Source organism: Crinia signifera, chromosome 8 (assembly GCF_055691185.1).
Source record: "Crinia signifera chromosome 8, ASM5569118v1, whole genome shotgun sequence".
Lineage (NCBI taxonomy): Eukaryota > Metazoa > Chordata > Amphibia > Anura > Myobatrachidae > Crinia > Crinia signifera.
In genome coordinates this window covers 69,578,165-69,602,397 of record NC_139224.1, presented here as the reverse complement: position 1 = coordinate 69,602,397, position 24,233 = coordinate 69,578,165, and the positions used below count along the sequence as shown (strand labels likewise).

The following is a 24,233-nucleotide window of genomic DNA, read 5'->3' as shown; positions in this document are numbered from 1 at the left end:
CAGCATTACACAGTTAGCTTAGTCAATCAGCACTTATTACATTGTGTGGGAACCATTGACCATTTTAACCTGCCTGAAATGACAGGTGTGAATGTATTCTGAAACACCCCTACTATCCACTCCAGCCCGAAGTGCGGCGAGCGTAGCGAGTCCTGCAAGGGGGCGCGGTACACATCCTCCTGACTTGTTCATACCCCCACTATTCACGTCAGTGTGGAGTTGATTTTATAAAGTGCCCGAAGCTTGGCGTGCTGGCAAAGCATGCTTCGTGCTGGCATGGATAGTGGGGGTTTGAAATGGAGGCATTTGTCAGTATGTAACATGGAGCACTGGCAAATGCGTACTTTATAGCACCGCACCCCCTGCAATCGAACCCCTAACCCTGTCCTCAGGGTTGCGGGTACCCTGCGGCAATCCTTACTGAGACAAATAAGCATCTGAGACGCTCCTGCATCTCAGATAGATGGAGCGCCTCTCCGCCGGCGCCTGTTTGATCCCATCTCTGCTGGCATTCTGCCAGCGCAGGGGATCTAGCAGTTACCGGCGCTGTGTGAGAGGCGCTCACTAGGCTTGCCATGGACAGAGCTGCAGCTCCCGGGGACAGTACGGCGACTAGCTGCCTGATGACGACACTACTCTGACTATGCAGGGCTGCTGCGGAGTGAATACGCTGACTATGCTAGGCAGCCGTTGGGCTACGCTGACAATGTAGCTTAGCCTATGCTGAAAACATAGCGTAGACTGCCGCAGTGAAACTACACAAGTACCATTGTGCCTACCTTAGAATCAGTTATAGCCTGTAACATCATAGGTGCCTAGGTACACAGATTGGGAACCACTGGAGTAGATAAGTGTAACTTGTACAATTTGTTTTGCTAGTTATTGAAGAAGGCGGAGTGAAAATGAAGCTCACTGTTATTGACACTCCAGGATTTGGGGATCAAATTAATAATGAAAACTGGTGAGTTGACTCATTTTAACCTGAACTACAGTACTTAACTATTAGAGCAATATTTAATTTAAATTATACAGTATAATATATATTTTCAGTATTTACTAAGGTAACAGTCAGTACATTATCTAATAACTTGAAAATGGGTTTGACACACTTTTGCTGCTTTCAAATTGCATAACCTGCTTAGACCCGGTATTTAAAATGATTTTTAAAATGGGTCAAAGCAGGGTTTATGCCACTTTCAGGCTGCACATTTACCCGGTCTTGTACTGGGTCTAAACAGGTTTTGTGGTCTGAAAGCAAATGCCGGCATTTCCACACACCCCCCCTCCCACTTAGGCATCCTCTCTCCCCCCTGCCCCCCACTGAGGTATCCTATCATTTCTTTCCCCCCTACCAGGGCAAGGCAGGGAAGGGATCCGGGTACACACACACACAATATCTTCCCTGGCACTCTGGTTTCCCAAATCTGGGTTACCCCCTTACGGTCGCAGGAAAGTAGGCAGGGCACATAAGGCTCCAAATTTATTAAGAAGAGTGCTGGTGCAGTTTAATGCAAATATACATATCCCGACACTCACAGGATGCAGGGAGATATATTACATAGTTACATAGTATTTAAGGCTGAATAAAGACTCATGTCCATCCAGTTCAACCTTGGTGTATTAAGGCCAATACACACACTATGATGTCTTCTTAATGAGGATGAACGACCCCATTATAAATCACCTCCTGAACAACCCAGAACGACTTTGTTCAAGGTCGTTTAGGAGGGGAATCTTTTAACATCGTCTACTGTTTATGCTGTGAATGACGGACGACTACCAATGATGCGCGTACCCATGGGTCGTTAAAGACCATAGCCATCGTCAATGCATGCAGGTCAATTTGGCTATGGTCGTTAACATTGTTTGTTTTTTCAATAGAAAAGGTCCTGCATCGTTTGTGGTCGTTTGTCAGCCGTCGTGCACCAGTGATCACCTGCAATGCTGAGGTCGTTCATTTTCACTTTATTGTGTCTGCTGACACCACATCTCCAGGAAGAGAGTTCCATAATTTGTCTGCTCTGACTGTAAAAAAATGTTTTCTTCTAAGGGAACGAAATCTTCTTTCCTCTAATCTAAATTCATGTCCTCATGTTCTTGAGTCCTTCCTTACAGTAAAAAGGGCACCTGACAGTTGCTTATATTGGCCCCTCATATATTTGAACATGTTAAGCATGTCCCCCCTTAAACATCTCTTTTCTAGTGTAAACAATCCTAAACGGTTCAATCTATCTTAATATTGCCTGGTGCCCTCCAAAGGTGCACCCACAGGCAGTACTATTTTTTTTAGGAAAATAGGTTCAGGAACTTTGGGCGGGGGAAGAAAGTGGGCGGCGATGTGGGAGGAGCTACAAAAGGGGCGGGGCATTACAGTTAAAAAAAAAAAACATATAATTCCTCCCAACAGTGGCAGTAACATAACAATCCCCAGCAGCAAAGTGGAGAATATGCGCGCGCCTAAGGCGCACGCCCAAAAAACAGGGATGTAGCCTCACGGCAAGGGGCACAGCATTACAGGAAAAGACTACTTTATACCGCGGTTTTGCAACCTGCACGCGGAGAATTGGCCCATTATACATATGCCACACACCGTAACGCTTATTATACATATGCCACACACCATAATGCTCCATTATACATATGCCACACACCATAATGCTCCATTATACATATGCCACACACCATAATGCTCCATTATACATATTCCACACACCGCGATGCCCATTATACATATTCCACACACTGTGATGCCCATTATACATATGTCACACACTGTGATGGCCATTATACATATGCCACACACAGTGATGGCCATTATACATATGCCACACACAGAGATGCCCATTATACATACACCACACACTGTGATGCTCCATTATACATACGCCACACACCGTGATGCTCCATTATACATATGCCACACACCGTGATGCCCATTACACAGATGTCCCACACCGTGATGGCCATTATACATATGCCGCACACAGAGATGCCCAATATACATATGCCGCACACCGTGATGCTCCATTATACATATGCCACACACCGTGATGCGCATTACACATATGTCCCACACCGTGATGGCCATTATACATATGCCGCACACCGTGATGCCCATTACACATATGTCCCACACCGTGATGGCCATTATACATATGTCACACACAGTGATGGCCATTATACATATGCCACACACAGAGATGCCCATTATACATATGCCACACACCGTGATGCTCCATTATACATATGCCACACACCGTGATGCTCCATTATACATATGCCACACACCGTGATGCCCATTACACATATGTCCCACACCGTGATGGCCATTATACATATGCCGCACACCGTGATGCGCATTACACATATGTCCCACACCGTGATGGCCATTATACATATGTCACACACAGTGATGGCCATTATACATATGCCACACACAGAGATGCCCATTATACATGTGCCACACACCGTGATGCTCCATTATACATATGCCACACACCGTGATGCTCCATTATACATATGCCACACACCGTGATGCCCATTACACATATGTCCCACACCGTGGTGGCCATTATACATATGCCACACACAGTGATGGCCATTATACATATGCCACACACCGTGATGCCCATTACACATATGTCACACACCGTGATGGCCATTATACATATGCCACACACATTGATGGCCATTATACATATGCCCCACACAGAGATGCCCATTATACATATGCCCCACACCGTGAAATAATCCCAGTGGTGGAGCTGTAATTACACGCCATACCTGAACCCCACTCCCTGGCTGGGGCTCCTGCTGCCCCCAGCTCTCACCGCAATCACGTTCACAAAGGTGGTCTTCCCGGAGTACTGCAGCCCCACCAGGGTCAGCTCCATCTCCTCCTTACAGGACAGGGGTTACCAGGGGTTCTTGCTCATTGCCAAGGGGGGTTAATGCTCGTTGCCAGGGGTTCTTTCTTGTTGCCAGGGGGGGGGTTAATGTCCATTGCCATGGGTTCTTGCTTATTCATTGCCAAGGGGTTAATATTTTTTGCTCGTTGCCAAGGGGGGTTATATTCCATTGCCAGGGGTTCCAGCTCGTTGCCAAGGGGTTAATACGTGCCCATCAGCTGCTGCTGCCCCTGCTTTACCCTGTCTTCCCCTGCGCACAGAGAGACAGACGCTAGAAGTCATTTTTCACATCCAGCGTCTGACAGGAAGCACAGTTCTGCAGCGTTACCAGGAAGTGCAGAGCTGTGCTACCTGTCAGACGCTAGAGGTGAACTATGACTTCTAGCGTCTGTCTCTGTGTGCAGGGGAAGGAAGGCAAGGGCAGCCGCAGCTGACGTGCGGGTGGCCGGATACATGGGCGGGTGGTCGGGCGGGCGGACACTGACAGGGAGCGGGGAACAGGGAGCGGGCAGGCTATGCCGGGTGGCCTGGAGCAGGTTCCGGAACGCCGTTCCTGATGACATAATTTTTAATTTGAGCTTCAGGAACGGCGTTCCGGACCGTTCTGGCTGAAAAATAGCCCTGCCCACAGAACACCGATGTCCTAAGGTACTTGCAGGGTGAGGCGGTATTCCAGTCATAAAAAAAATACTGAAAACCAAAACTTGGTAGACAACATTTCAGCACCTTTCATGTGGTCACCTAAGTTTAGGACACCATATACCCCTTATACAAATCATGCAGCACAATAGTAACCCCCTTATACTGTACTTGCCTCCTTCACATTATGCCACATGGAATGAGCCAAAACTCACACTATGCCACACAGATTAAGGCAAAATTTAAATTTCGCCACATGGATTGAGCCAAAATACACAATATGCTTCATAAATAGGGACATTGCGCCCCAAAGGCACGCATTAAAAATGTACACCATATTGCCCTTTACATGTTAATCCACACACCATAATTTCCATTATGTATTATACCAAACACCATAATGCCTATTAAAAATTCATGCAGGGTCATTCCCAGGGCTGGCCCCTTTTACACCAGCCTAGTCCTTTCATTTTCTGTTGTGAAGGGGAGAGAAAGCCACCCCCCTCCTTAACCGGCTATATCTTCGGAACCAACTGACCCATTTACATGAGATTGAAGAACTTTTAAGTGGACTTCGAATGATTTTGGTCCCATGAAACTGGGCCTTTTGGTTCCAGAGAAATCTGCCTTCAAAGAACATTAACAGCCATGAAATGACATTTCAGAAATAAAAAAATTGGGTTTATCCGCAATATCTCTGGAACCAATTAACCCATATGAACCAGCCTGGTATCAGATTGAAGGTCCAGCGATTTGGGTTCAAATGATGCCAGGGGCGGGTGGACTGGCAGCCGTCATTACTGGGTGGAATTTGGAATTAACGGGTCCCATGTCATCCTATGGGGAAAACGTTCCAGGTTTGCCCCACGGTATCTCCGGTTCCCGAGGGGCTAGCAATGCTGGGCTGAGCTCATTGGAAAGCCCCAGGAGAGTGGGCCTAGAGCTGTAGCTCCATCAGGCCCATTGTTAATCCGGCCATGAGTACAGATATACATAACACATATAGGTATACACTAGATGTACCCTGGGGATTATAGACACAGGGAACATATACCCGCTGAGCTGCACAGCTTCTAGGCAGCCATCAGTGGCACCAGTGGTTGCCGCAACAGCCAGGTAGGTAGCAGTACAAGCAGAGACAGTACAGTTATCACACAGGGAACATGATCAAATACCAGCCGAGCTGCCCAGCACCTAGGCAGCCCTCAGTGGCGCCACTGGTCGCTGTGACAGCCAGGCAAGCAACAATACAAGCAGACAGTACAGTTATCACTCAGGGAACACATACCCGCTGAGCTGCACAGCAGCTAGGCAGCCATCAGCGGTGCCACTGGTCGCCGCAACAGCCAGGTAGGTAACATATATGCAGAGACAGTATAGATACAGATTTCTGTGCAATGCACTAGACAGGGGAGACACAGGCTTTACATATGGCTGAGTGCACAGCTCCTAGGCAGCCATTTGTGGCACCATCTTGATCCTGCTGCTCACAGCAGCAGAAGGGCTCTTCAGGACATCTTCCCTAGAGACGGCCAGCGGAGGTGGTCATGTCGGGGGTGGTTGTGGTGGAGATGGCAAAACTCAGTCAGTGAGGCCGGGAGAGAGAGTCGCGGAGGCCTGGGGAGTCAGTGAGGGGCGGGGCTTGAGTTGGGCCCTCTGGGCTGAGTTCCACACTGCTGCCCCCAATCATGTAACCATATTTATTTATTTATTCACAGTTTCTTATATAGTACAGAAGATTCCCTTGCACTTTACAATAGTACCATACCTCCTCCCTTGGGGGGGGGGGGCGTTGCCACTGTGTTTCGCCCGGAGTATCGGGTGGGTTGTGGAAAGGCTCCTGCAATTCGCTCATGCTAGAGGAGCAGCTGGGGCCTGCAGGCCGGAAACCACTGTTGTTGCCGGGTTATGCAGCCGGGAGCCGATGTCGGTCACTGCCTCTGGTGGTCATTCCGGGGGCCGTGGTCCTGTGCCATGTCTTGAGCCGGGTCCTCGTCACTCCAATCTGCCTCCTCCGTACACCTCCTCTGATGGAGGTCACCGCCTGGTCATGCCGGGGCCGTGTGCTGTCCCAGCCAGGGGGTGGTCGCCGCGTCCTGTGTCAGGTCCTCTCCTCCACCCTATCCATCTCCCCCTCCATCCACCTCCCTCGTCCTCCTCTGTCTTCTCGTCCCTGAGGCTTCCCTTCTCCGGGGGTCAATGATGGAAGCTTCGGTGGATGGGAGCTCGCATGCATGCGACCATCCCTGGCCCCCACCATAATGTATCTCCCAGTAAAGCATCTCTCTTCTTTTACGTTCAGAAAGGAAATTTATGAGTCATCAGGAGAGGTAATGGGCGCTAGTTCTTGTAACTTTGCCAAGTGGGATTTGTACAATGCTCATTTAGAATACTGGTACCATTTTTCTACATGTTGCACCTTTTGAGAGCATTGTTATTCTTCCTTGTCATCTCAAGTCCTTTGTACTTGCCCCCCTTCCTGAGACTACTCTATCTAGAGTTACCTAACTATCTATCTCACATGCATACTGCATGATATATATATATATATATATAACTGGAGGAAGGTGAGGCACTCAGAACCACAGTAATAAAACTCAAGTGCAGCTTGTTGAGTTTTTATTACTGTGGTTCCGAGTGCCGCATTTTTCCACTCTGGGAATTTTAAGCATAAAACGTGTATTGTAGCAAAATAGCTTCCAACGTTTCGGGGTCTGTATCACCCCTTTGTCAAGGAATATTGACAAAGGGGTGATACAGACCCCGAAACGTTGGAAGCTATTTTGCTACAATACACGTTTTATGCTTAAAATTCCCAGAGTGCCGCGTTTGTTTTCTTCTATCAAAACTTCTATACTACTGATTCGGAGGGCACCTGGGTCCTGTACCTTGTTGGAGGAGTGCCAGGCCTATTCCTAACGCTTATATATATATATATATATATATATGGATAAAGTCCTGTGTGTGATCCCCAGAGGGTAACAGAACTGACAGCACCAGTCATGAAAAGATCCAATTCACCAAATAAATGAATGCAGGTTTTAATAGATCCAAGCTCACAATAATCCGGAGCATAAATGGACACCCAACAGGCTGATACAATGCTTAAAATGATACATTACACGTCTCCTCGACGGCCGTTTCGGTGCATTTGCACCTTCATCAAGAGGGGTCATCAAGACACTGAACTCAGGACCTAGAATTTAAAAGGGCATCCAATGGCATACTCACCTGTCGACACTCAGATCGTCAACCTCAGGTGCAGCGGTACACTTCAATCACCTCCCGCGTCACAGCAGACAGCACACAGCACACATCGCCTCCGTGTACCGGAAGTATAGGCGGCGGTGTGGAACCAATCTGCCGCGCACAGCGGAGGGGGAAGGAGAAGCGGTTCCACTGTCCCCGGAAGAGATCCGGTCTCAAGGCGGTTGTCATGGCAACCAAACCCCACAAAAGATACGTGACTTCTAATAATCAATATTACCACATTATGAATAAATGCACGTTACTGTGGGGAGATATAGAACCTGTACGTGAAATAAAGAAAAACTAACAAGTGAATGAATAAAAAATATAAGCGTGTGCACATAGCGTCACCGCAACAGCCTTACCAAAGGAGGCAGGTGTCCGGTGTGCTCCCACGCATATATACACAATCTACCAATACAATCAAAGGCACAATAATATAATGGACAATCAGAAGGACCGTCCAACATACATTAAAGGGGTTAATTGGAGCGGTGCATCAATGAGCTAACATATAATGAACATGTAAAAACATCCAGATAGACACACCAGCCTGTAAATTAAATTAAATTAATAAACGGGGCAAAAGAAAACTCCTCGTTTAGACCCAACGGTCTCATGCAATTGAGTTCATAAATCCAATAGCATTCTTTCTTCATCAGAAGACCATGTCTATCCCCACCTCGCCTCAGGGGGGGCACATGTTCCAATGGCATGAATGCAAAGTCCTTTATGGAATGTCCACAGTTGACAAAATGACGCGCCACCGGGGGCGTACTTGCTTCCAATTTTTGATAAGCTTTGTTGATGGAGGATCTATGTACTCCTATACGCTCCTTGAGCATTCGCATAGTTTTGCCCACGTAGATTTTGTTACATGGGCATTTAATCAAATAGACCACATACTTGGTCTCACAGTCCATAGGATGTTTAAGATTGTATCTCTTGCCTGTGGTTGAGTGTATGAATGTTTTGGTCTTAATCATATAGTGGCAGTTGACACAACCAGTACAATTTTGGGAGCCGACCGGCCTAGAGAGCCACCTTTTTGACTGGTCTACTTTCGGGCTGATATCAGAAAAGGTCAGTTGATCCTTGAAATTCTGACTTCTCTTAAAACAGAACAGAGGTGGACACCGACATACATTCCCCATAATTGGGTCGGTTCGTAGAATGTGCCAATGATTTAGAATTGATTCTTTTATGGCTTTTGACGCCACCGAGTACGTGGTGGCAAAATGTAACCTCTGTTCTTGCTCCTCCCTCACTTTGGGGGACAACAATTCCGCCCTATGTAGACCTTTGCATTTGACTCTAGCTTCTTCGACCTCTTTGGGGTCATACTGCCGGTCAATGAACTGTTTACACATAGTATTCAAGGTACTGTCCAAGGCAGCTGGATCAGACGTGATGCGCACTGCTCTTAGGAGTTGGGAGTATGGCAAACCGTGTTTAAGCGGCTGGGGGTGGAAACTGGTAGCAAGTAAGAGTGTATTTTTATCCGTGGGTTTTTTGAAGAGTGATGTTACAAGTGTGTCATTTTTGATAGTAATAAGCACATCCAAAAAGTGCAGAGCGACCGCACTACAATTGGATGTGAACCTAATGTTCCCTGGAATAGAGTTCAGAAGGTTAACAAACTCATTGAGAAGTGCCTCAGTGCCAGTCCAGATAAAAAACAAATCATCAATATATCTAAAATAACAATTAATGAATTTGGAAAAAATGAGGTTTGAATGAATGTGTTGTTTCTCATATTGGAACATAAAAAGGTTGGCGTACGATGGGGCCATGTTTGACCCCATCGCCGTCCCACGGCGCTGCAAATAAAAGCCGTTGTCAAACAAAAATTAATTCTTGTTAAGGACCAGTTCCAATAATAACAACAAAAAATCAATTGGTGGACCTTTGTATAATGGACTGGCACTGACGCACTCCCGCACCGCTCCAATGCCCTCATCATGAGCAATATTGGTGTAAAGGCTGGTGACATCAAGTGTCACCAGCAAACACCCCTCAGTTGGATGACCAAACTTGTTCAGTTTATTTAGAAAATCAGTGGTGTCACCGGTTGCAAGAAAAAAATCGATGTATTGTGACACCGGCTGGCTGATAGAGCCCATAGACGAAATGATTGGTCTCCCAGGTGGGGAGACCAACGACTTGTGCACTTTAGGCAAACTATAGAGTAAGGGAATAATGGGAAATTCCTGCATGAGGAAGCCACTGGTTTCTTCATCAATCCAGCAGTTGGCCAGACCCATCCCTATCACTGAATCAAATTCTTTCTTATATTTGTGGGTGGGGTCGTGGGTGAGCTTTAGATAGCAATTAGTATCACCTAACTGGCTCTTAATTTCACTAATGTAATATTCCCTCTCCAGTATTACCACCCCCCCGCCTTTGTCGGCGGGGCGGATGATAATATCTGGGTTGTCACGCAAGGATTTAATGGCCTGCTGTTCAGTCTGGGTGAGGTTGGAATAATACCTGGCCGTTTTTTTCAATACAGGCAAAATGTCCTGTTTTACCAGGCGCATGAAGGTGTCAATAGAAGCATTAGGTGAGGGAGGGTCAAAATCACTCTTGACACGAAAGGGTGAGGGTTCTTTGGCAGGAATACTCTTGGGTTGTCTCAAAAAGTCATCTTTAAGGCGTAACTGCCTGAGAAACCGAAAAAGTTCAGTTTCAGCGTGGATAGATCAGGCGGCACACGAGGATTTTCAATGCAAAAAAAACGTGTTTATTCCTTCGACATGTTTCGGGCTATTGCCCGTCCTCAGGGATTAACATCACACACACAGTGAAAACAATATATACCTATACTCCACAAAAAAGCACGCCCCCCCTCCCGGTGTAACTTCCTGTAATCAGGTACTCACCTGCGGTCACCTAGCCAGGCTCTTTCCCGCCGTCGCTTCCACGCCATGTTGCCGCAGGAGACGCCGAGTGCAGGGACACCTTCACTTCCGGCCTCCCCCTCTGACGTACCACCTGCGTTACACATAGCGGTCTAGACTTCCGGGTTCCAAGCCTCACTCTCAGTGCCGCTGTGAGCCTCGTATACAAGATAAAAATCTGAAAGCTGCCATCCTAGATCACTGCGCTACGGTCTTCCTTACTCCCAAATGCTGAGGGTGAGGAGGATAACTAGCGAAGAAGATCAGGTGAAAATTGATCTGGATGACATGCAGGTCAAATTTGAACAAAGAGGATATAATAGAGAGGAACTGGTTAAAATCAAACAAAAAGTGCTGAACATGCCTAGAAATGAAGTATTATCTGCTGCTTCTAAAAAAGAGAAAAAAGATAAAACCACAGAGAAATGCATCCCTTGGGTAACGCAACATGCGGATGGCAGCAAAGAGATTACCCAACACGTTAAAAAGTTATGGCCCATGGTAGCTATGGATAAAGATCTAAAAAGCCTACAGGGCAAGAGTATCATGCCCGCCTATAAAAGAGGCAGAAACCTGGCTGACCTTCTGGTAAAAATAGATGTGACAGTTATGGACAAACCAGCAACCCCGGCCCATTTTCTAACAAGACCTAAGGGATGCTTCAAATGTGTAGGGTGCACCACATGTAGCTCAATGTTGGTAGGGCCCACTATTAGTCATCCACACACAGGTTGAAAATTGCCCATTAAACACTCACTCACTTGTTCTACCAGATTTGTTGTATACGTTCTGTCCTGTCCATGTGGATTATACTACGTGGGCAAGACAGAATGTCAATTTAAAGAACGAATGGCAAATCATCGCCATGCCATCAGACAGGCTCTCAGTTCAGGCAATAGTGATCAACCAGTGGCAAAACACTGTGTCTTGAGCAAACACAGTATTGCCAGTATTAGATCCAAAATCGTGGACCACATCCCCCCGAATATCAGGGGAGGCAACAGGGGTAGGTTGCTATTACAGGCAGAAGCAAGGTGGATTTTCAGACTCGATACAATAGCACCTAGAGGATTGAATGAGCAGCATGGTCTGCAAAATTTTATGTAATATCTTAAATTTAGGACTCAGGGGGTAGAGTCTGTCGCTAACATTTTGATGGGAGACATAACCTCTGGGCTAAACTATATAATATTAAAAGTATTTAAGATTTATTCCTCTAACTAGCTGTAATTCACATAAGGGGATTTAATATAAGTAAAATCATCAACAGTGATCTTATGTACTATACCGAGATTTAACCCCTATACTGTTTTTTTAATTCCTGTATGTTTTTTTATGTATTTTTTATGTACTTTTTATTATTCATTTTTTCACTATACTTTGGTCTTATTGACCTCTTACATGGTTTGTATCAAACCTCTTATTATTGCACATATTTTTGTTTTGTATTTATGCATTATAATTAATGTCTTTCAGATTTTTATCTTGTATACGAGGCTCACAGCGGCACTGAGAGTGAGGCTTGGAACCCGGAAGTCTAGACCGCTATGTGGAACGCAGGTGGTACGTCAGAGGGGGAGGCCGGAAGTGAAGGTGTCCCTGCACTCGGCGTCTCCTGTGGCAACATGGCGTGGAAGCGACAGCGGGAAAGAGCCTGGCTAGGTGACTGCAGGTGAGTACCTGATTACAGGAAGTTACACCGGGAGGGGGGGCGTGCTTTTTTGTGGAGTATAGGTATATATTGTTTTCACTGTGTGTGTGATGTTAATCCCTGAGGACAGGCAATAGCCCGAAACATGTCGGAGGAATAAACACGTTTTTTTTGCATTGAAAATCCTCGAGATTCAAGCTCATTACTGAAAAACCTAGAAGGGGAAGAAGAGTTCCTGTGGGTAACGGTGGATGTGATCTATTTACTCCTCGATAAAGACTATTCTGACAAGACATACTGAAAATACACCGGACGAAATTGATTTCATTCTGAGAAGTATAGAATTTATACTAACTCACAATACTTTAAGTTTAATGAAACATTCCATCTGCAAGTCACCGGGACAGGGATGGGCACTAATTTTGCCCCAGCATATGCCAATCTTCTAATGGCAATGTGGGAGGAGCAACACATATAGGACTTCAGCTTTACACATCATGTCATTTTCTATCGGCGATATATTAACGATCTAATTTTCATTTAGAACTACTGAGAGCGTGGAAAATTTCATCACCCACCTTCAGGCAAAGGACTTTAACTTAAAGTTCACGCACAAGTCTCACCATGAAAACATCGAGTACCTAGACCTTAGCCTCACTGGAAAGTCGGGGGAGCATATTACCACAAGACGTTTTTTAAAGAAGTCGATGCGAATAGTTATATTCCGTATACCAGCTGCCATCAGTCCAGATGGAAAGACGATGTTCCGTACGCACAGTTTAAAAGACTAAAAGGGAACTGTAGCAAGATGGATGACTTCGATACACACTCAAAAATGCTCTCAAGAAGATTCATAGACAGAGGGTATGATCCCGAAAAGATTGAGTCAGCCAGAATTAAAGCATCCAGAAGATCAAGGGAAGAAATGCTCTAAAAAAAATCTACAAATTTGTCTGTTTTCCAAAGTAGACCTTTCATTACCCAAAATAATAGGGAGAGTGAGAAGATCAGAAAAGTCCTTACAAAACCTTGGGGGATTCTTCTTAAAGATGTGGTATTGGGTCCCCACCTACCCCCTAAATCGACAATAGTATATAGGAGAGCGAACAACCTGAAGAGCATTGTAGCCCCCAGTTGTCTAAAAAACAATACTGAGAAAAAAACCAACTACCAGTTTCCTGAACAAAACTTTCAGATTCAAACCCTGTGGAAAATGCATTTGCTGCTGTTTCCTAGAGAAAAAAAAAAATAAGAAATATAGAGAGCGCACTGTGTTGATCCAACAATTTATTATATGTAAAAAAATAATAAATATAAAAAGAACAATTTATAGTACACAAAACCATACATAAATACACAGTTAAAAACTATAATACATTATGAAATCCAGCATTAATGATGGGATGTATAGTGTGCAGTGTTCCCTCTAAGCTGTGCACACGTGCGCGCGCACACAACTTGAATGTTTAAATGCTTAATATCATTTTTAAGCAAAGTTAACACAAATGCTGAACGTCTTTTTCCAGTTATATATAAGTGACACACAAAAAATAAAATTTCCTTCCAAAGTTGCACAGCCAAAATCTTTTGCCGCACACAGCCTTCATAAAATTAGAGGGAACATTGATAGTGTGACCAATTTATAAAGTCCCATCAGTTGATGTAAAGCAGCTCTGTATAAATGTCTATTAGACTTGACTTGAGCATCCTAGCTCCTTAAATTCAATAGCCTTTATAACAGTGTATCAAATCCCAAAGGGATATATAGTTACCAGTCCCGCTAGGCTCTGTGAGGTCTCATACAGGAGATGAAATGGACGGGGGGGGGAAGAGTTCCACTGTTATCCGCTGACAACCGGCGGGGCTAAGTTGTACTGAGAGCCACCATCGGTAGCAGATTGTAAAGGTCAGATGTAGATGACACTTGGATTCTTCCGACGTCCGCTTCCACCGGCGGGGCTCAGTTGTGATGAGAGCCACCGTCGGGAGCAGACCGTCCGTCCCCCGTCTGCCTGTGCCCTCTGGATGTTAGCTGGGGGAAGAGAGCTCACTCGCTGGCCTGATGACGTTCACGCTGGAGAGTTCACCGCAGGTCATTCTCAGCGGGCGGCCGAATTTGCGGTATTGCTGGAAACCAGTTGGATGTTTGGAGATAAGGCTGGAGCTGGGTTCAAGTGATTATTTGCAGAGCAGTGCTGGATGTATGACAGGCTTGACGCGTTTCTCCGTCCTACAAGCACGACGGTTTCCTCAGAAGCTCAGGGGTCATACTGATCTTGCTGTCTAAAAAAGCAGGTTAGCCAATCACCTTTGCAGGTTAATTGCGTTGCACCTGTTTCCAATTGGCATGTTTTATTCAAAGGTGTATTAACGGCATATATTCTATATGGTCTGTCCATTCAGTTTTATAACATTAATGCTGTGGATATCATCATATAACATAACGCTTTTTATTAATATACACATGAGTAAAAAATAAATAAATAAATGGATAAATACACAAATTGAGATTGATGGCATCATTGAACGTTGTTGTTACCATTTATAACTAATACTATCACACACGTATATTCTTATGAGGCACTGATGGCTCAGGGGTAAGGGAAAGGACTAGCACTCAGACGGATCTCAACATCACAAGTTCAAGACATGGTCGCATTGACAGTTTCAATATTTTATTCTTGATATTACTATCATCATCAGAATTCCCTAGGGAATCAAAAAAGAACAATGATTATATCTAGATTCCAAATTAGCACACAAAGAAGTCAGTGGCTCAGAGGTAAGAATAAGGACTACCGTATGGAGATAAATCTACTCTGCAGGCTCAGATCTCCGACAATACATATATTTCCCTCTTTGCAATTTTCATACTTTTAATTTTTCAATTAATTTTTTTACTTCATTTAGAAATACTCCATCATAAACACCCTTGTATATCTATGCAGATAACCTTATCTATAAAGGCAACAACAATAATAATGAAGTAAATTAAAAATGAATGGAAATAAAAATAAAAAATATTAATAATAATAATAAATAAAAAATAAAAATAATAATAATAAATAAAGGATAAAGAATACTAATAAAAGCAGAGATAAATAACGGAATAAACGAATATATTTATACATAGAGCACATATATAGATGTATAGACAGAATACACTTGTTCATTAATTATTCATTTTTTATTATTATTATTGTTGGGTGAATTTAGTTATATGAATTACGTAGCATTCATAAAACCAAATTCACAGTAGGTACATGTTATCATTTTATGTGTATGAATTTGGAAGAGTTTCTTTTCCATTTATAAAGCCAGCTGAAATGGAAAATGAAAAGGACGGGGAAAGAGGACCAAGAAAGAGAAAACAGGTTGAATGAGTAGGGTATCTCCCTTATTTTGAATTTTCCTTTATACATTATTTAATTCAATATTGTCATTTAGACCAGTTGGAAAAAGAGTACGGAGGGAAAATATCCAAAACGCTTCTCGAGCGCATAATCTGTCATATCGATCGCCACCTCTCAATGGGCCTTATTTTGGTTCATTCTTTCTGACAAAATCCTTCTTAGATGGGCAAAACCATGTGCACTGCAGGGGGGCAGGTGTTACTTGTGCAGAGAGAATTAGATTTGGGTGGGGTTTAACTTCAAAGTGAGATCTATATTGCAGTGTAAAAATAAAGCAGTCAGTATTTACCCTGCACAGAAACAAAATAACTCACCCAAATCTAATTCTCTCTGCACATGTTACATCTGCCCCCCTGCAGTGCACATGGTTTTGTCCATCTAAGAAGGATTTTGTCAGAAAGAATGAACCAAAATAAGGCCCAATGTTTGTTCTAAATGTTCTATCCCCTGCAGATTCAAAACTCGCAGGTCTCCATTATGTTTATGTTTAACATGTTTAGATAGTGAGTGGTTAAGCACCCCTTTCAATATATTTCTTCGATGCTCCAAGAATCTTGTATGTAATGTACAGATAGTGCGGCCCACATATTGGGACCCGCATACACATGTTATCAGATATATAACATATGAGGTTTGGCAATCGATATGGCTCTTTATGTTAAATGATATCCCTGAGTATGATGAACTAAAGCAAGTATAATATATTGGCAGGTCATACATTTATTCTTTTTGCATTTGAAACACCCCTTTATTTTTTCCATCCCTGTATGATCAATTTTTTCACGTTTGAAGTGACTTGGTGATAGAATATCTCTCAGTGTTCTATTCTTTTTAAAGATTATTTTTGGGACTTCTTCTAGATGGGGGGCCAATATATTATCACATTTAAGTATCCTATAATTTTTGTTTATAATTTCTCTTAGTTGGTCCGAATATGTGTTGAATTTGGACATAAATAATGGATTGACTAATGATAATTGTTTATCTGTTGTTTTTGAGTCTAGAAGAGAAGTGCTCTCTATTTTTTCACTTTCCAATTCAGCTTTGTCTAACAACCAGTTTGGATACCCTTGATCTAAAAAGGTCTCTCTCATTTCCTCCATTTGTTGTCTGTATTTAGAGTCTTCCGAACAATTTCTTTTTATTCTACAGAATAGTTTTTTTGGGATGTTATTGATCCACGGTTTGAAGTGGCAGCTTTGATAGTTTAAATATCTACTATTATCCACCTCTTTATTATATGTTGCAGTTGTAATGCAATTGTTCTTAATGGTAATGGCTATGTCCAAGAAATTAATCTGTTTTCTGTCATAAGTGAAGGTGAACTTTAAACCAAAAGTGTTGGAATTAAGTGAATGTAAGAAATCAAGTGCCAGTGAAATGTCCCCCTTCCAAATAAAAAATAAATTGTCTATATATCTGCCATATCGCACCAGGTTAGCCCCATATTTGCTCTGCCATATATATTGATCTTCAAATTGGCCCATGTATAAATTTGCAAAGCTTCGAGCCCGAAGCATGGCGAGCGCAGCGGATACCTTCACAGGTAAACGCGTCCCTTCGCGGGCTTCACAGGTATCCGCGTCCCTTTGCGGGGCTCGCTGCGCTCGCCACGCTTCGGGCTCGGTGGCTCGCTGCGCTCGCCACACTATTCTATTCTCAACTCCACGCCGACGTGGATAGTGAAAATCGGGTCAATTGAGACATTTAACATTGTTCCCTATGGGAAATCGCGGGCATCGAGTCGGTCGCATCGCACCCATTTTTTTAGTGCATTCAATGCCCGCGATGGCCACGATGGGCGCCCTTCTAGGTAAAGAGTACCCTTTATTTTTACACTGCAATATAGATCTCACTTTGAAGTAAAACCCCACCCACATCTAATTATCTCTGCACAAGTAACACTTGCCTCACCTGCAGTGCACATGGTTTTGTCCATCTAAGACGGATTTTGTCAGAAAGAGTGAACTAGAATAAGGGCCTCAGTTATACAAAATAAAATTTTGTATATGTCAGTGATACTGGTCCCAATTTCGAATGGGCTGGTTGATATATAAGGTCCACAGTTAGCAGTGTTTAGTATGCTTCATGATTTCTGATGGTATGGGTGTGTCACTGTGCTGCTGTATAGACTGATGATGATCCATTTAGACCGAAATGTTGCGCATCCTTCTGCTGCTATGTGAGAATAAAAGTTGGTCTTTGTTTATGCTTTCAAACTGATGAACGCCTCTTCAATTCTCTCTCTCTCTCTCTCTCTCTCTCTCTCTCTCTCTCAATATATCTATATATCTATATATACAGTATATATATATATATATATATATCTTATTGTGTTATTTTTCCTCTCTCAATTTACAGTTGGGAGCCTATTGAGAAATATATTAATGAACAGTATGAAAAGTTCTTGAAGGAAGAGGTGAATATAGCCAGGAAGAAACGCATCCCAGACACTCGAGTGCACTGCTGTCTTTACTTCATATCTCCAACAGGACACTCGTATGTACACTGCAATTGTGTCTCATGACTTCCTCCTGGGGGCATAGTATAGGCTTTTCTATAGTTGGTATAATAAGGCAATATAGCTTGTAAAGTTTTAATGGCAACATTTAAGTCAGTGGCATAGCCACCGTGCGGCAAACCCCACGGTGGCAGGGAGGCGCTGAGTGATGTGGGCGCCGGGGTCCGCAGGAGCTATGCGTTCGTCGTCGGGAGTCGGGACCTACTTTGTCTGTGTCCCGGCGCTATTCCTAGCTCCTTATGACAAATTGTCTCTCAAAAAATGGCCGCCCCCTTACAGCAGACAGTATTTAGGATGCTAGAGGAGGCAACAGCGGCCTCCTCTAGCATCCTTCAAAACGGTCTGCTGTAAGGGGACGGCCATTTTTTCAGGGACATTTTGTCATAAGGACTCGGAGCCCGGAGGAGGCTAGGAGTGCAAAGTAGATCTGCAGTCCCTACTCCCGGCCAGGAACACGGACAGGTAAGACAGAGATGATAGAGGGGGGCGGAGACGGACAGACGGATGGCTGGGGGGGGCGTCAAAATTTTGCGGCGGGGGGGGCGCAAAATTTGGCGCTACGCCACTGATTTAAGTAACAGTGGGGCCGATGTATTAAGCCTTAACGAGATAAATGCAAGGGTGATAAAGAGAGATAAAGGTCCAGCCATTCACATCCTAACTGTCACAGATGTGTTTGAAAAAAGTCAGTAAGGAGCTGATTAGCTGGATGTTTATCTCTTTTTATCACCCTTGCATGTATCTTTTGTTAAAGCTTAATACATCTGCCCCAGTGTAACAATGAAATACTACTGTATATGTGATTCATTTTTCTTTTTAATTTTTTTAAGCTGTAATACTTATTATATTATACAGCGTAACCATACTTTTGTCAGGTTCTGTTTTTGTTGTGGGTATAGAACTGCAACCACTGGGCTAGGTTGGTGAGAACTGGTGTGCAAGTATGTTGTGTTTCTCATTGATCACAGCTCAGAAAAGGACAGCTTAAAGCGAGGTAGTGGCACTGTTGGATTTATTGACTTTGATTAGATGTCCATTATAAAATGGTGAAGAACGGAAAACTAGAACATGAACTAGAACATGCACCCTCTGTAGGAATGAACAATGAAGCTGTAATTAGGATAGTTATCAAACATTGATAGCTACTTCTAGCTAATGATGGATGATAATTTTACATGGATGGCAGAGAACCATTGATGGCTGCGTGGAAAAAAAACAGGGATTTTGTACTTACCGTAAATCCTTTTCTCCGAGTCCACAGGTGTCACTGGAGTTACACTGGGGAATAAAAGGCGACCACAGAGAGCATGGGCACTTTAAAAATAAATTAGTTTGACCACCTCCTCCCCTTCTACTTCACCTCCCAGGCAGTGGCGGATTCAGGGGGGGTCATTTTGTAGCTGAGGACCAGGGCTTTCCAACGAGCCCAGCCCCATGTCTATAGCCCCCCGGGAACCGGAGATATCGCCTGGCAAACCTGTAACGTTTTTTCCCCATAGGATAATATGGGACCCGTCAATTCCAACCCCCACCCGGTTCCGACGGCTGCCAGTTCCCACCCTGGCATCACAGAAGCTTGTTACCAGGCTGGTCCAAATCGGTTAATCGGTTCCAGAGATATTGCGTGAAAACCGATTTCTTTATTTTTGAAATGTAATTTCATGGCTGTTCATGTTTTTGAGGGCAGATTACTCTGGAACCAAACGTTCCAGTTTCACTGGACCAAAATCATTCAAAGCCCACTCAAAAGTTCTTCAATATAATACTTGTCTCATGTAAATGGGTCAGTTGGTTCCGAAGATATAGCCGTTAAATTAGATAACTGGTTAAAGGGGGGAGGGGTGGTTTTCTCTCCCCCTCACATCAGAAAATGCAGGGACTAGGCTGGTGTAAAAGGGGCCTACCTGGGAATGCATTTTCTGGTGTGAAAGGTATTATTTCAAATAGCTGGGACCTGCAGTGCTCTGAATACAGCCAGGCTCTGACACTGTCAGTGGCTATCACTTCTGCCTGGCGGCGGCTGTCCCCCATTTACCACGAGCATGTATTCCCCCTTGGTAATGAGCATGTAATCCCACATGGCAACGAGCATGGAACCTCTGGCAATGAGCATGGAACCCTTGGCAATGAGCATGTAGAGAAGCAGCACTTATGTAGCATAATTTTTAATAGGCATTATGGTGTTTGGCATAACACATAATGGACATAATGGCGTGTAACAACGTGTAATGGACATTATGGTGTAAATGTTTAATGCGCGCCTTTGGTGGACAATGTCCCTGTTTATGAAGTGTATTGTGAATTTTGGCTTAATCTGTGTGGTATTATGTGAAGTCTGGCTCAATCCATGTGGCATTATGTGAATTTTGTCTCAATCCATGTGGCATTATGGGAATTTTGGCTCAATCCGTGTGGCATTATGTGAATTTTTTCCCAATCCGTGTGGCATTATGTGAATTTTGGCTCAATCCGTGTGGCATTATGTGAATTTTGGCTCAATCCGTGTGGCATTATGTGAATTTTGGCTCAATCCGTGTGGCATTATGTGAATTTTGGCTCAATCAGTATGGCATTTTATGCATTTGGCTCAATCCGTGTGGCATTATGTGAATTTTGGCTCAATCCTTGTGTGTTATTATGTAAATTTTGGCTCAATCCATGTGGCATTATGTGAATTTTGATACAATCCATGTTTCATTATTTGAATTTTGGCTCAATCCATGTGGCATTATGTCAATTTTGGCTCATTCCATTTGGCATCGTGTGTAAGGGGACAGTGTAATGGGGTCTAGTATTTTGTTGCATAATGTGTAGAAGTTGTATATGGTGTTGACCCGCCCCCTGTTGAGTGGCCACACACCCTTTTCTGGAGCGCGCGCACAACTACATCCTTCACTTTTGTAGCCATGGTAGGTCTGCGTACTTTAAATGCCAGGGCCTATTTTTAATTCCATTCCCACCCTCTCCTGCTGCGCTCTTAGCATGTACACTGGCACCACTAACACCGCCCCTCCGCCACCCAAACCCTTTTTTATCATGGTTCCCCCCCTGTCATTTTATCCTGGATCCGCCCCTGCTCCCAGGCAGTCATAAAGATCGTGCCAGAAAGGGAGCAGGAAGATATAACACACTTCCGAAGAGGAGGTTCATCACAACATAACATCATTCAATACGTATAGTAGAAAAAGAAGAAATTAGTGAAATAACATCTCACACAGAGTCAAACAAGATGAAACAGGTGTCTAATAACCGTATTATATAACCCTGACAAGGGAAAACTCCAGAGGAACCTAATTCTGAACATACAAAGGTGGAGAACAGCGCTGAGGCGGGCGTCCAGTGACACCTGTGGACTCGGAGAAAAGAATTTACAGTAAGTACAAAATCCCTATTTCTCCTTCATCCACTAGGTGTCACTGGAGTTACACTGGGGACGTCCAAGAGCTTGCAACCCGGGTGAGCGCTGAGATCCCCTTAAAACAGAGCGGCCAAACTGAGAAGCTGGTGCCGCAAAGGTATCAAACCTATAAAATCGCACAAAGGTCTGACGACCTGACCATGTAGCAGCTCGACAGAGCTGTTGAAGGGATACCCCACGGGCAGCCGCCCATGAAGGACCCACCGATCTGGTGGAGTGCGCCCCTATGGTAGAAGGAGGCGTCTGAGACCCAGCAATGTATGCCTGACGAATTGTCAGATGGACAAGCGTCTGCTTCGAAGCTGGCCACCCACAACGTACCAGGTCGTAGGTAACAAACAAGACATCTGTCTTGCGAAAAGAGGCCGTGTGAGAGACATAAATAAGCAGGGCCCTCACAACATCCAAAGCCTCTGAGAATGCTGGAACCACGATGGGTTGGTTCACGTGGAACGCTGAGACCACCTTTGGAAGAAAAGAAAGACTGGTACGGAGCTCTGCTCTGTCCGGATGAAACTGAAGGAACTGGGAATGACAAGAAAGCGCTCCCAATTCCGAAACCCGTCTGGCCGAGGCCAGAGCCAGCAGAAGAACTACCTTCCAAGTCAGATAACGAAGATTCACCTCTTCTAACGGCTCAAATACCGATGATTGTAAATATCGGAGAACCAAATCCAGGTCCCAGGAAGCCGTAGGTGGACGAATTGAGGGCTGAAGCCTCAGCACCCCCTGAAAGAAGGTCTGTACTTCAGGGATGAGGGCCAGACGTTTTTGGAAAAAAACGGAAAGAGCTGAAACCTGAACTTTTAGGGTATTCAGCCTAAGTCCGGAGTTCAAACCCTCCTGTAAAAACAGAAGAAGTCGAGCCTTCTTGAACAGAGTAGAGTACACTCTACGTCTTTCGCACCAAGCCACATAGGATCTCCAAATCCGGTGGTAGTGTTTGGAAGTGACTTCCTTCCTGGCCCTCATCATTGTAGGTATCACCGCCCTAGGGATACCTGCGTGTCTCAAGATGGACCTCTCAGCAGCCACACCGTCAAATAAAGACATCCTAAATCTGGGAAGATGAAGGGACCCTGACTGAGGAGGCCCTCTTGAAGAGGTAGAGGCCATGGCTCGTCGATCAGAAGATCCCTCAGGTTGGTGTATCACGAGCGCCGGGGCCAATCTGGTGCTATCAGAAGCACTGTTACCCCCTCCCTGCGAATGCGTTGTAATACCCGAGGTATCAACGGAAAGGGAGGAAAGAGGTAAACAAACTGAAACGGCCAAGGAGCGACCAGCGCGTCCACCCCCGCGGCCTGAGGATCTCGAGTCCGCGCAAAGTACCTTGGGAGCTGGAAATTGTGGCGGGACGCCATCAGATCCACTTGAGGACAGCCCCAAAGATGTACTAGGGTCTGAAACACCTGTGGGTTGAGGCACCATTCTCCCTGGTGGGCATTCTGCCGACTTAGAAAGTTGGCCTCCCAATTGTCTACTCCGGGAATGAATACTGCTGACAGGGCCTGAGCATGGTCCTGAGTCCAGAGGATGATCCTGCTCACTTCCTTCATCACCGCCCGGCTCCGCGTGCCTCCCTGTTTGTTTATGTAGGCGACGGCTGTGGCGTTGTCGGACTGGACTCTGATGGCCCTGCCCCGCAGAAGATGTCCTGCCTGTAGGAGAGCAAAGTAGACTGCTCTGAGCTCCAGTACGTTAATGGAGAGTAGGCTCTCCTGTCTCGTCCACAAACCCTGGAACTGGTGATCCAGAGTTACCGCTCCCCAGCCCCGAAGGCTGGCGTCTGTGGTGAGGAGAGTCCACTCCCATATGCCGAACCTCCTGCCTTTTTGCAGGTTTGCTGAGTTGAGCCACCACAGCAGAGACAGACGGGTTTGAGGGGACAGGGTAACCCGTTGTTGAAGATGTAGGTGAGACCCTGACCACTGACGAAGGAGAGACAACTGGAATTGACGCGAGTGGAAACGGACGTACTGTACCACCTCGAAAGAGGACACCATCTTTCCCAAGAGTCTGGTACAGAGGTGTGCCGATACTTGCTGACGTCGTAGAACCAACCGAACCAGGACCTGCAGAGACTGAATCTTGTCGGGCGGCAGGAAAACTTTCATCTGCTTGGTGTCCAGAATCATCCCCAAGAAAAGAAGGCGTTGAGACGGCTGTAACTGAGACTTTGCAAAGTTCAGAATCCACCCATGATTGATGAGAGTCTCCTGGGTGAGCCGTATGTTGGACAACAGGGTCTCCCTTGAACGATTCTTCAGCAGAAGATCGTCCAAGTAGGGGATGATAGTAACCCCTTGAGCCCTGAGGACTTCAATCATCATGGCCATCACCTTGGTGAAGACCCTGGGGGCCGATGAGAGACCGAACGGCAGGGCCTGGAATTGCCAGTGTTGGTCCTGTAATGAGAACCGGAGGAAGGCCTGGTGAGGAGGCCAGATAGGGATGTGCAGGTATGCGTCCCTGATATCCAGAGATACCAGGAACTCCCCCTGTTCCAGTCCCTGTATCACCGACTGCAGGGA

General features: G+C 44.9%; 1 protein-coding gene across 3 annotated transcripts in view; it reads left to right on the top strand.

Annotated features, from left to right (window-relative positions):
• SEPTIN3 (septin 3) overlaps positions 1–24,233 on the top strand; it is a 169,653-nt gene that overhangs the window by 81,781 nt on the left and 63,639 nt on the right. For all 3 annotated transcript variants that reach the window (XM_083156655.1, XM_083156654.1, XM_083156656.1), the window contains 2 exons: positions 880–961; positions 18,122–18,259. In XM_083156655.1, coding sequence (XP_083012781.1) covers positions 880–961; positions 18,122–18,259 — 220 coding nt within the window. The remainder of the gene's footprint in view (positions 1–879; positions 962–18,121; positions 18,260–24,233) is intronic.